The sequence below is a fragment of the Lathamus discolor genome, chromosome 13 (genome assembly GCF_037157495.1).
Source record: "Lathamus discolor isolate bLatDis1 chromosome 13, bLatDis1.hap1, whole genome shotgun sequence".
NCBI lineage: Eukaryota > Metazoa > Chordata > Aves > Psittaciformes > Psittacidae > Lathamus > Lathamus discolor.
This window is the reverse complement of record NC_088896.1, coordinates 1,777,004-1,790,780: the sequence shown is the minus strand read 5'-3', so window position 1 is coordinate 1,790,780 and position 13,777 is coordinate 1,777,004. Positions and strand designations below refer to the sequence as shown.

Below are 13,777 nucleotides of genomic sequence, written 5' to 3'. Positions count from 1 at the left end.
CCTCTTAGGAAATATTGTCCCCCAGACTAAAAAGCCTACAGTAAGAAGTGTCTTTCTCAGAGCCAAGAAATTCTTGCTACAAAAATGTCTAAGGGGCTTGCACAGAAGGTCAGGAGCCATCGCGGAGCACATGGGCAGAGGGTCGGGGTGGTGCGACGCACGTCTGCCTGCAGCGGAGCTGGTGGGGATGGTGACCTCCTGCTGGAGCCACGGGACGCCTCTTCACGCGTTGCTGGGAGCAGAGACCTGTTCCAGATGTACACTGACGTGCTGGAACGGGATTGTCCAACTCTCCCCTCGCCCCGGGCAGCCAGAGGGTGAAGCGTAGGTTGGTTTTCCCAGCTGGATTTGGGCACCTCCTTGAACCAGCTAAGAGAGGCTGGGATCAAGACCTTTGACCATCCACTTAGAGACATACAACACAGAGGTGGCTGTTCTCTAAGAAGCAGCCCCAACATAGGCTTATTGCTAACAACACTGTTTATCAAAATATTCAACCCCCATCTCACATATTTCCCCCACCAGCTTTTCACTTGTCTGAAATACACTGGCACATGAAATGTGTTTGTTAAGTGTATTTCAGCAGAGTCCCTCCTTCCAGGATAAGCACTAAATCTGAAACAAAACTAAGATGATCTTTTTCTCCATCACATAAACTGAAGAATGGCATACTGATTGCAAATCCGAATATTTACTTCAAATACAATTGGAGTCACCCTCTTTCATGATAGTTGTTTGTTGTGGTGGAAGAAGATGGAGACATCTTCCCAACTACCAGGAACTACCCATCCCTTACAAAAACTTGATGCCAAGGTCTTCCTGGTGGGAATGCTTCTCAACAGAAATATGCATGAGAGAAGCCCAGGCTCATGGGACCAGCTTTGCAGCTAGCCAGGCTAGCAGAACAGTAGACAGAAATGAAATCTAGGCCAGGAAAGGAGGGCTTACTCCCGGGTAACTGTCCCTGTTTCTTCCCACCCACACACCCCCACCCCCAAGTAACAGATCCTCATTTATAAAAGGAACATTAAAACACTGAAAAATATTTTGTTTTTTCCTTAAAACACGATTCAGTGGCATTAGAAGACTTTTATGACAAAATTTCCATTCCATGTGGTGCTCTGTGTGGTTCATTACAAATAGTTTTTCACATTTCAAAGAATGATTCATCATCGTTTGGAAGCTTAGATTGGTACAGGGTCAGTCAGAGCTCAATGACTGCATTGACAGTATGTATGTATATACATGTGTTTGTGTGTATATACATACACATACATGTAGCTCTATCAAGGAGAGTTGTATAAAATCAGTGCAGCTCACTCTTACGTGTTGCTGCTTGGGAATGCAAACCATTGTCAGCTTGTAGGAAATGATATAAAGTTTTCTACATCACCCTCCCCCAGTCCCTGCACATGCACTCTGGGAACTGGACACTCCACAGATGTAAGTTTCCACCTGGGGGTTGGAGAAAAAGAGAGATCAATTCTTCAGAGTACATTAGGTGAATCAAGGCAGATGAGATTTTACTGTACAGAGGAAAGTGACTGCTTCCTGCTTTTCTCCTGAGTGCCGAACATTAAGGTGACTCAGACATGAGGAGAAGAAAACAGAAAGGTCCAAGTGCAGGTCACAGCATCCCTCAGAGCTGCTTGCCTGTGAGGGACCCTGACCAGAAGGAGAGCAATAGGAAATCTGGGCAACTGCATCCCCCCACCCCAGCACTCTCATTCTGGACAGACACTGGCTTGCAACACATCAGACATGATGTGGCAGGATAATGGTGACAAACAATGTTAATAAAAATGCTTTGCTGCTCTACAGTATCTGTTGTGGGAGGGTCTCAAAGCACTTCATCAACATGATGGTATGAACCCTCATAATGCCTCTGCAGAATAGGGAAGTGTTACGATTATCACACATGTTGACCATGGGGAACCGAAGTGCTTGGGACCAGGCTGTGGATCATGACACCCTGTCCTGAACCAAATGTCCTTTCAGTGACAAACTCTCAGAACACGGAATAAGGTAACAAATGACATAAGAACTCCTCAGTGTGCTGAAATGTCACCGCTATCAACCCGTTCCAGCACACATAGCAAGCCATGGGAAGACATGGCGCGCAGGAACAAATTGTGATCATGGTGCCTTCCCAAAGAAATTTGCTGAAAATTTTCTGTGGTGGTGGCAGAGTCCCTGAAGAGATTTGGCCTAGAAAGTCCTTTTGATGGTTCTTGTGGGGCGCACCTGCTTGAAATTGTTGAGTTGATAGAAAAGATGAGGAAATGGGGCTAAGTTTTCTTTGGAGGATTGTTGCCCAGGTAGGACAGGTTAGAAGAGGGGCTCAGTCAGAATAAGAGAAGGCTCTGAGGTCAAATGGCCTGGAGCACAGCACAGCATGAGCTGCTTGAGTGAAACATTTCCATATTGGCATCTGGTCCAGCAGCTTCTTGTGTTCACGAACAGAACATTTAAACGAAGACTACAGCTTGAGACATACAGCTATGGAAATGGATAGAGAGGAGAGTTCACCTACCCGCAGCCTCACATGGTCACCTTTGCTCCTCCGACTCTTCCATCTTAACTCCTGGAGATTCTAGGATCGCCTCCCCTCTCCCACAGTGTTCACATCTCTCTGCTTGCAGAGCGGAAGATCCTGGCTTTGCTTGGGCCAGGAGAGAATGGAAGAGCCCCAGAACCTTGGAGGGGATTGCCTTCCCATGAGCCATGTGTGATTCTCTTCTCTTCACAAGAGGCACAAGCTTCGGTCTGTGGGAAGGTCAGCAAGCGCAATGCTTTCACAGGGATTGCCTTCCATGAAGAAGTAACCAGTGAGTGAGCTGAGTAGCTTGGAGGTAGTCAGGGGAGGAAGTGTCCATCAAGGGAAGGAGATGAGCTGTGAGCCTTTTTTCTCTTATCCCTCCCATGCCATGCACTGCCACTCTGGTTGATAGACTGTTCTGGTTGTTGCCCAGATAGATTTTGCTCAAGGCTGCATGGTAATGGCCACCTGAACCGTGGAGACTCTTGTTCATTCCTTCCCAGTTCAGTTTCCGCCAAACAAAGCCCCAGTACTTGTGAGAGCTGGAGTCCTTTCTGAACAGTCTCCATCAGGCGAGGCAGAAGAAAGCCCAAGAACTAAGACAGTCTGGGAATGGGAAAGGCCACATGGCCACCCCACTGAGGCCTCCCACCTCTAAATCCCACCGGGGGGAAGATGGCATGCTCTTCCTGCCTACCCCACACCAGAAAAACCTGGTGCTGTTCCATAAGCCTCTACAGAAGACTCAAGCTCACAACAACCTACAGTCATTATGTGCTACAAGGAACGATGTGTTGAGCTGGGAACATCATTAAGGCCAGGAGGTGGGAGGTATTTGAGGGGAGGGAGAAGGGCAGACCTAATTTAAATGAAGTGAAAAGCCATGTAGGAAAAGGCTCAGTGTGGGAATGTAGGACATGAAGAGAGAAATATTGGATGGGAATGTGTTTACAGCCTGCAGTCATTTCAGCTGGAGGACAAGCATACCTCTCATTGGGATTAGCAGCATGGGTGTGTGCATGTGGTGGGGCTTTGAATGCACACCAAGGACATTGAGTCCAGCACTAACAGTTAACAGCACTGGGTCTGGCTGGCCTTCAAGATCTCTGAGACCCTTTCCTGGCCACAGAAGTATGCTCTAGTGTGAGTTAGTTCTACGGAATTTGATAGGAACACAAATACAAGGAAAAAAAAAAAGCCAAACCAAAAGAAAACCAACAGAAACCAAAGCAAAGCCCAATCTAGCTTGAAAGCCAAACATAAAACCCTCACAAATTCTGGACCCACGAGTCTATGTTTTACAGATGTTACAAATATACAGTATCTAATTAGCATTAATCAGATATACAACATGCCCACTTATTATAATTATGCTGGATATATAATTTCTATGCATGAAATGTAACTGTCTTCATGGTCAGGATTGGTACTCAGTGGATTTGGAATTTGGAAGGTTTTCTTGCAGATGGAGAGAAGATAATGGAAAATTACTGACCTCTTTTTCTGCAGACAAGACACCCCCAGCTTTGTGCTTCTGCTAAGGGCTAGAAAAAGATCTGCTACATATGGAGTTCTAGGATGTAACTGAGGGAAGGTGTGCTCAGAAATGGGGGAACTGGGCCAGTGGAAGATGGTTTCAGGAAAATAAACAGGCTCAGTGAGTATGTGGTAGCCTTGGCCTTGCAGGGGTCTCAGTGGAGTCAGGACTTCCCCCAGCACAGGTCAGCAGTGCGAAGCTGGACGAATTCTGGTGCTTTAGGTTCAGCAGTGGCAAGAAGCTGGAGAAAAAGAAACCCTCTTCCTCCTTCCTATTTACATGTTGGAGACAGCAAGATACTAGAATGAGTGGGGGAAAGGGTCTAACAAGCATTTCAGCATATTTGTGCTTATTGAACACATCAACCCCACTACTTCCTACACTGAGAGAGCAGGCGATTTGTAGGCACTAGTATGTTTTTATCTTATGAATATATTTAATATAAACTAAACCTTTATTTCTCAGCCAGGCTATTCTTGTCCCTAGATCTGCCAGTCCCCAAGGAAAGTCTGCCCTTGAATTCACTCCAAGGGTGATGGAAAACAGATGTACGGGTGCTGACTGATAGCGAGCAGTCTGGAGGTGATCCCCAGCAGCCAGAAGCTTACCTTCTTGCTACAGAAAGGCCAAACATGAGGGCTGGCATGCAGAACAAGAGCAGTACCCCTTCCTGCCAGAATTGGGTGCTGCGTTTCCTCCTGCCTGTCTTGGGCTGCATGAGGCTGCTTCTACCTGTAGCAACTGAAAAGTCCTAAATTCATAAGGACAATGAGATAATGCAGGTGAGCCCTTAGAAGGAGCCATTGACTACTATGGCTTTCTTTGACAGAAACTGTTGCGCGTCAAGAAATTTCCCCTATTACCCCTCGCTACCATCTGCTTGCTTGCTTGGGTTCTTCTTTTGTCACCGATGAAGGGGTGGCTTTAAAAACAACAACGTGGATGGGACTGTCAGAGAAGTCTTTTCAGACACTGAGTTATTAGAGGTTATCTTGGCCTATAAGGCCACTGCAGTCTGGGGTGCTGTGGCCACCCCAGTCCTTAATGAGTATCTACAATGCACGAGGTCCTATCAAACAGTCACCTCTGTTTTGCTCGCTGTGCGGTAGTGATGGTGGTGTCCTGGAATATAATGCAGTTGTTCTACCGTGTTGTGCCGTCGGGAGGCAAATGCTTGGCGCTTGGCGGAGGTTGGGTTCATACCTAAGGTATTGTACAAGTTATTTGAGGCACTAGGATGGGAGTGCATTTTTGTCATCCTGTAGCGATCCAAGACGGGTGTTGATACAAAGACATCTGTGTGTGACAATGCCCGTGACATTGACTGCTCAGGGTACCCCGACCGCTCCGGGGAGAGCAGCGGGTCTTGGGAGTGGAGGCGCTCTGCGGACAGGAGCTGCTCGTCTGAGAGGATCCGTTCATAGGACATGCTAAACTCCTCGGGCATGATCCTCTCAGGAGACAGCACTCTGTCCTGGGACATGGCCCTGATGGGACGGCGGGGCCTGTCCCTCTGGTTGGTCTGTTGAGACATTTTGATGACGTTGATAGGGAGCGTGCCCCGGGCTGCCAGGTCGGGCAAGTGTCTCCTCCTCATGTAGTACTCATCAGCCTCTTTGTCAGCTGTGGGAAAGGAAAGGGAAGAGTTAGGAATGTCAGAGCGCTGTCCCATGGGGTGAAAAGGGACTGTGTACAGCACACCGCCTTGGACCAGCTGCTTCCTCCAAGGGACCATCTACCAGCAGCTGGACCTGGGCATGGACATCCATGTCAGGGTGCTGCCTGTCAGAGATGCCAGCCCTGTGTGGGTTGTGTCACCATCGGCTTATAGCAGACAAAGAGTGTTATAATTGCACACAGACAGGTGTAAGACCCTGTGCAACACAACACACCTTGCACCATGACACAACAGACCATACGTTGTCGAGTCCAGAGTCTGGTATTGGGTGATTTACACAAATGGTGAGTCATGGGGAAATTATCAAGTGTCACCTTCACAATACACTTATATAGAAAGCACAGAGAAGGTGAGCTGAGATAGGCGAGTCCCCTATTTGAAGAAACTCGTACCTCGCTTCTGGCTTCAGATGTGGGTGTGCTCTGGAATCCATGACTGACTTCCTCACATCTTTAATGACTACTTCTGAGTCTTTTTAAATGTGATCACAGAGCAGGTTTGGTGGGCATGGGATGCTCTCTCTGAGAGTCTGAATCATCTGTCTAGGGTCTCATTTTCCATTTTTCAGACACCTTGGTTGATAGAATGGAATTTACTCCATGGAATGGTTCTTGCTTGATTTGCTTCTCTCTGTTGCTTGGGAACTCATCTCACCCACTCCCACCCACCCCCTCTTTTTGGCTTTTAGACTCAGAAAGGATGTTGGCTACTGCAGATGCATCCTGATATATCACTTTAATCCTACAACAGCTGGAATGACCTGATTCAACCAGCTTGTAACGTGAATATTATGGTCCCTTCCAGCCCAAGCCATTCTGTGATTCTATGATGTGTGATAGGTGCTCACAACATCCTGGAAGTTTGCTCACAAGGTAAGCTATGCACTGGTGCCTTAAAGTCTTCAGCTAAACCCTGAGTGCTGTAAGCATCTTGTGCTGGATCTCATGCTCTAATTTCCTCATCTCCTATACATTCATCCCTCTCTCGCTGCCTCCTGGACTTTGCTCCTCGTGGTCCTGAGAACAGTCCACATAACCCAGAGGACCTGTGAGGAGGATGGTTGATCCCCGTGTCTCGGCATCCAGAAGTACAAGCTGAGAATACGCGTGCCAAAATGCACAGCCTGTTGGCACCACTGTTGCTGCCAACCCCTTCTTTACAGCCTACACACCACCAAGGCTCTCCTTGGTGGAGAGTTACCCAGAACTCTCCTCTACATCAGCTTGCTGCTGATGGGGTTTGCTCACCAGAGTATATATTGTAGAAATAAGTCTTTTTTTAAGCTTTTTGGAAGAATGTCTCATTGAAAATGTCAGACAACGGCTCCCCTGCTTCCAAGCTCTTGTGTCTTTAAAATCACCTTCTAGGAAGCCTGAGAAGGACTGGGAAAATTCCATATGGCCACAGTAATTGTAGACATTTTTATTCTATAATGTGGCCGTAGATAGACTTGCACACACTTGGTGTGTGCAAGCTTGATAATGATGCTTGGAGCTGGATGCTGAATAGGAGCGAAGCAATTAGCACTTTGGCACTTGGCCTCTGCTCTGCATGACAGAAGGTCCACTGGATTTGCCCAAGTGACTCCAAATAGACGCAATTAAAGCAGAGAATATCCCAAATGGAGATGTGGTTGGATGCTCAAACCTGGCTGTGGTAATTGCCAGCAGGAGCTAAACCAGCTTATGTGAGGTTTACAGTGGTCTGAGGCTGCTGGTGAGGTGACAAAATCAGCTGATTAAAAGTGTTTTGAAGTTCCTTGCCAATTTAGATAAAGAATGCAGCATGCTCTGGACTTTAACATTTTTGCCAACTTAGAGTATTAAAAACATCTTTTCCTTCCTTCTTCCACCCCTGTACACAGCGTAGGGGTCTGCACGGCCTTTTGCTGGCAGTGGCTAACCCATTCAGGGAACTGATTTCATTTCAAAGGTGTTCCCAAGCTCACACAGGCTGTGTCCTCCTGTGATGCTGAGAGACACATGTAGATATTGGCACAGTTATTCTGGGACCATTTTCAGGTGTAGAAAGACTTCACATCTCCATCTCTAAGGAGTCAAAGCCGAAATGGCAGTTTCCCGTGAACAACAAGCTGGTTTAAGCAGGCACCAGACAGACATTTAACAGGCAGCTGCCTCTGGAATGTGGTGTCAGTTCATGAGTGTTGCAGAATCAGTCATGGGGAACGTAGCTGGACAGGAGGCCGAGCGTGCTGGGTCACGCTTGTGCCTTCATGCTAAGGGAGAAGCTTAGCACAGCTCTGTAACCGCAGCATCTCTGTACCCAGGGGAAGCGATGAAACCAGCACATCTCCAGGCTTTTGAGCCTGGAGGCACTGGGTGCTTCACCCTCACACCTAGTGGGAACTGTGGACTATCTGGTTGCACAGTTTCCTAAAATCAAAATGTTTCTGGTAACTGAACCCATCCAGTCTGATTCATCTCATCCATATTGCACCAGGAAGGTCACTGGGCTAGTGAGGCTCTGGTACTGCTACCCCTTATCTTCTCATTGATGCTCATGTGAAAACTGATACTTGTATTTTTAGCCAAAATAAAACTACAGTAGAATATGTTTCTGCCTCATGGATCTGCTTAAGAATTCAAAATGTGTCCTTAGTGGATTCCAAAAGGCCAGAAATGATGTGGAGACAGAATGAAATCACTGACGTATTGATTGATAAAGGAAGTTTCTCCTTTTTTTAAGTCAATCTCATACTTCTGGGGCTTCACTCACGTTTTTCATACATTTTGAATTATGGAAATCACATTTTCTGCACATTTTCAGGATTATTTTTTTCCATAGGTTTTGGTTGTTTCTTTCCTCCCTTTCTTTCTTTGGCAATTTCTAGAACATTGGCCATGGATGGTCTCATCAAACTTGAGGAGTGTTTGAATGCTTCATCTGACTTGGCTTTAAATGATCTGATTTGCCCTCAGACAGCTTTTTGGGTTTTTTTTCCTTCCTTCCATTTGGAGGTAGAGCCACAAATGAGTGCTCTTACACATCTCACCTCTACTTGTACGAGATGCCATCACAGAAAGGCAGAGCACAGCTCCTCTCACACTGTAATTAGAGAAATGATGTATGTTTGTGGCATTCTGCAAAGAGAATGTGGAAAAGCCAAGGATATTTTTTCTTCCCGTAGTTGGTTGTGAATATGGTTAAAATATGTGCATTTGTGTATGTCTGTAAGGCCGTCATTTCTCTGCTTTACTTAAAGGTAAGTTCTTTGCTCTTCTTTCTCTGCAGCTCCAGTGTATTCCCTCTCTGGGCTTGTCTCTCCTGTTTTAATTGGCTGTAACATTTCCAAGCTGCCTAGTCATTTGTGATGCTTCTTTAGCCAATACCAAGTGGCTTAATATGCCTGAAAATATTATCTTCCTTCCTGACTGACCTTTCTCACTTAGCTGGAGGCAGCAGTTCCCTGGAGTGCTGGGCAGGACAGAATTAATCCAGCTGCTCTTGCTCAGCCATGTGTTCCCACATCCCCCCACCGCTGCTCTTCCCACATGCCAGACTGACAGGGGCATAGAGCTTCCCGTGGACGTAGCACCCTGCCCCTCGGGGGTCCCCCTCCTTGGCTTCACACGTAGCAACCCCAAATGGGTTTCCTGTTGTCTGTGCTTTGAAGTAAAAGCTGCGGAGTTAAACAGCCATGGAAGCAGAAATAGCGCTGCTTGCACAGGCTCTGCTTCCGGCTGGCTGCTGTGCTAGATCGACATGTTTCCTACTGCTCCTGTAAGGCCTGGACCCTCTTCAAGCTCTTGCTCTGGAAGAAGAAGCCATGGTCCTACTTTCTTAGTCAAGTGACAGCAGGGGTGAGTGCCCACCCTGCTACTCCAGCAGTGAGGAGGTCCCCTCTCTAAGCTAGGCACATTCCCCAGGGATGCAGATGCAGCAGATGCTCATCTCTTCTTTGTTTTACAGATCACTGAGATGAGGCTCCTAAAGTGGGATGTACCTCATTAAGCTCTAGGCATCTCAAATTATGCTTGATTTGAGCTCTTATCCAGCAAAGAGCTAGGTAGCTTACCAGAGCAACTCTGGTGTCAGTGACAGACTGGCATCTTCAGAGAGCTCACATGGAGATGTCCTTCACTGACTATGGAGATGCCTCCATCAAATGCACAAACAAGATGCCTGATTGCTGAACAGCTGAAGTAGGGTGAGGTGGATCTCACCATACCCTTGTTGAGCTCTGCTTCCTCATTTCTGGCAAGGAGATATTAGACTAAACATTATTTCTTCCTGGATAGGCCTTGATTATTCAATTTAGATGTTCTTGGGAAGAAACTGCATTCCACTGTCACTGCTAACTGTGGGAGAGTAAGTGACCTTTAGCTGTCTGGCAACTGAAATAGCTGATTAAAAATGTATCTAATTCCTTTTGTTTTACTCAGAAATATGATGTTTATTAATGAGCTCTTCACAACATTCTTTTTTTTTTTTTTAACCATGGCAGGGAGTTTGTTAGAAACAACTCATTTTAAATATGAAAAATACAACAAAACAAAAAAATCTTTGCAAATCCCAGCATTTAGATACTTTTCCTGGAATTTGTGTTGCCTTTAGCTGCCTCATATGGAGTAAGAAAAAGTATTGCTGGCATTTAACAAGGGTGGGTCTAGGACCTGAGTGCCTATTTTCCTTTGGCTCTGAAGAAGACCAGCCATAAGCAAGTGATTCAGTGATTCCAGAGGAGCTGAGCATATGCAAGCCCAGTGGGAGCATAGGGTGCTTAGCACTTTCAGACCTGGAACTGCTGTCTAGTTAGTCAAAAATACAGTGTGAGGCAGTTGGTTTGACATTTGTTGGGTGTTTTGCAAAAGGATAGTTTGGTGCCTTGCAAAGATGACTGAACTGTAACTAGAACCTGCCACTCATGGGTAAATAGCTGCTCTTTCCATTGCAGTGTGCAGGGATCCCCTTCTAGGGTGGATGCTGCTGAAAAGCTAAGGGGGTGAATGAACCCCACTACAGCCAATGCCCAAAGACTAACTGTAATGTTCTTAGGTTCATGTTGACTGCCAGGTATCCTCTGAATGGGGACAGGGCCACCGTCAGGAGAAGCTCAAGAGAGGGATGCTGACTATACTCAGCACGTTGTTGAGGATGTGTAATCTTGGCACCTTAATACAAACCTGCTTTTGTCATTTTAGACAAATACCTGGGAAATGCAGTGTTAGGCTCCAATACTTATTCCTTCCTCTGTGATCTACTGAGGGGCAAGCTGGACAAGTAAGGGCCCGTCCTTTCTTCAACTGCTGAGCAAAATTTACTGCACCCAATGGGTCAGACTGCTGAGACACCACTTAGTAAGGTATTGCTCAGTGAAGAGATGGCATTGCTTGGTGCAGGTGAATTTATACTCAGTCTGAGTCAGGTAGGAATTGCAGGAGTATGTAGAGGAGAGCGTTCAGATCTGACATACATTCCCAGATGTTGGCTGTGGAAGGGGTGGGAGTTTCCATTGGGATTCATTTGTGTTTTTTTAATGTTCCAGTGAGATACATCAATAGCTTTAATATGGAGCTCAAGGGCATTTCACCGAGAATCCATGCACAGTATGTGAAGCAATAAATAAACCACAGGCTAGAAATGGTCCTGACCATCCTCTGCATCGCGACAGGAGCAGCCATCATTTCTAACCTATTCTCAGTGATGCCAGGACGGAGATCTCCCAGACTCTGAATAGGAAGTATGTACCCCAGGTAATCCCAGGCACTGCAAATCCACTACCAATTAAACAGCAGTTTTCAGGGCTATCTAGAGGGTATATTTGTAATGCTTAGAAATTTTCATTTCAGCTAAGAAATGAAAATAAATCATCACATTTTAAAGCGGTAATATTAAAGTGCTGTGATTTTAAGGGTTTTCCAATATTAGATAGTACCATCAAAATTGATCAAGAACATGGACTGTCCATCATTAGGCTGTAGTGAGGGGAAAATGCTTGTGGGTGGCAGTGGGAGATCCAAATGCTATCAGGGACCAAAGCTCATAGTAAAGGAGAGTTATGCATGTGGCACGCTGAACAGGGAAGATGGCAGGCTCCAGTCACAAAATACCTCACCTCTGTTCTCTAACAAGGTTAAGCACAATCTTAGTCTTAAACACATCAAAGGTATTTGCCTTAATGTTAAACTTGTTCCATGCTGAAGGGCCAAGGAGTGGGCTGAGATTTTTATGTGCTACATTTCCATGTACATGAATCATTTCCATTTACATGAAAAGTCTTCCACAGAGATTTCCTATTGACAGTCCAAGGGCTTCCCTGCCACTTAATTTTGTGTCTCTCACTTAACTGGCTAAATTGGGACTCTCATCCTGCCCTACCTTCAATGAAGCTATTGCAAGGATAAACACCTAAGAAATTTCTCTAAATTCGGCAGTATGAATACAAGCTGCATCCAAAAAACGTTCAGGGAAACAAATATACTACAAACCTAGTGTCAGTCTGGAGAGAGCATTTGCCTGCAGAAATGCCACTTATTTCATAAACCCACCAAAGCTGAAGAGTGCCATCAGCAAATGTGGTGGGCTGGAGCATTCACAGCAAAGTTGGCAGAACAATGCAATACATAAAACAGTAAGAAAGAACAGATATCAACTAGTGTGAACAGGGTGGTCAGCAACATGCCACAATAACAGACAGTCCTCGGATCAGTTCATGGCACAAGTCAGGACCAGATCCAGACACATACACCATGAAACACGGCAGCAGATCACACCACTGCCCTCCTACTGAAATAGATGTTCCTAACCATTTCAGCAGCTTTCTGTCACCATGGGCTTGTCATCTGCTTTCAGCTACCCCATGGATGGGGAGATACCTGCCCTGGGTACACCAAAGTGAACTCAGCTGATCCGGGGCAGGCAGCTTGGTTCATCTCAACTCCAGCAGAAAGAAGATTTTCAGATGACTCTATGAGGAGCAGATACAAGGTGGTGTAATGGGAGGCAGCACAGGAGGAGGTCAGTAAGCAAATAACCACATGTGCTCTCACAGTAATGAAGTGACTCTTTCTCTACACTCTTCCTTAATGGGAAGTGACAGCCAGAAGAATCATTACCAGAGACACCAGCTGGGGCAGTACAACGACAGAGGGAAGGAGGTTATTGCCTTAACATTGTGCCCAATGTGGCTTACAAGCAAATGAGATACAAAAGAAATGAAATGAGCTGACACCTACTTAGTCTCTTCAGAGAAGAATATTTACTTGGGTTTGTCTTGACGGCAGACTCATAGGATGGTGGGAGGTGAGAGAGGTTCTGGAAGGACCGGGAGAAGGAGAGGTCGTAGGGTTCGGTGGCAGAAGTAAGGATGTTGTTCATTCGTGGCTTGTCTGAAAAGAAACAACAAAGACATGTCTACAGCGTGCACCCAATGAAGCGGAGAGAGGCAAGCCATTCCCACAGACTCTGGCAGGGAGAAGAGCGGTATCTGAGCCAGCCTCGGTGACAGGCTGTGCACACAAGTCAAACGGGCACCAGCTGATCAGCGAAAAACGGATTCTGTGGCATCGCTTCCTTGTCCACAGTGGTTATGGAGAGAAGAAAACTGGACCTCAGAAGCCCCTGGGCAACCAGCTCTCCTGAAAGCAGGATGGGGTGTCTGGTCCACTTACTGTGGAGGGCTGTGTCATGGTGCTGTGGATGGGCCCCACCGCAGCCTGCATGAATTCAGGCAGCATCACTTACCTTCACCCCAGCAAGCTGTGCCTTTTCCACCATCAGAGACATGGAAAGGAGTCTGTGGGGTTACTTTAACTGAGGCTGGTGGTCAAATTGTTCTCTCATTTCGCCAGCTTTCTGATTAATGCTTTGACCCTGGAGGTTCCTGGCAAAGCCAGTCTGCAGCCCCAGGGGTTCTGGTGGGCTCTAGAGATGACCATGCTCCCCTTGGGAAGTGTGAAGTGCAGCTGTGGGGTGTGCATCTGGGTGCAGTCAGAAGACAAAGCAAGGTCTGGAGAGGTTCCTGATGCAGGGAAGGAGGTGCCATCCCTGAGGAGTTGGTCCC

At 46.5% G+C, this 13,777-nt stretch overlaps 1 protein-coding gene across 2 annotated transcripts in view; it reads right to left on the bottom strand.

Annotated features, from left to right (window-relative positions):
* Window positions 1–2,075: 2,075 nt before the first annotated feature.
* Window positions 2,076–13,777, bottom strand: part of SHISA6 (shisa family member 6) — a 228,808-nt gene continuing 217,106 nt past the window's right edge. For both annotated transcript variants that reach the window (XM_065693875.1, XM_065693876.1), the window contains 2 exons: window positions 12,951–13,103; window positions 2,076–5,699 (listed from right to left, as the gene is read on the bottom strand). In XM_065693875.1, coding sequence (XP_065549947.1) covers window positions 5,149–5,699; window positions 12,951–13,103 — 704 coding nt within the window. In that variant the 3' untranslated portion in view covers window positions 2,076–5,148. The remainder of the gene's footprint in view (window positions 5,700–12,950; window positions 13,104–13,777) is intronic.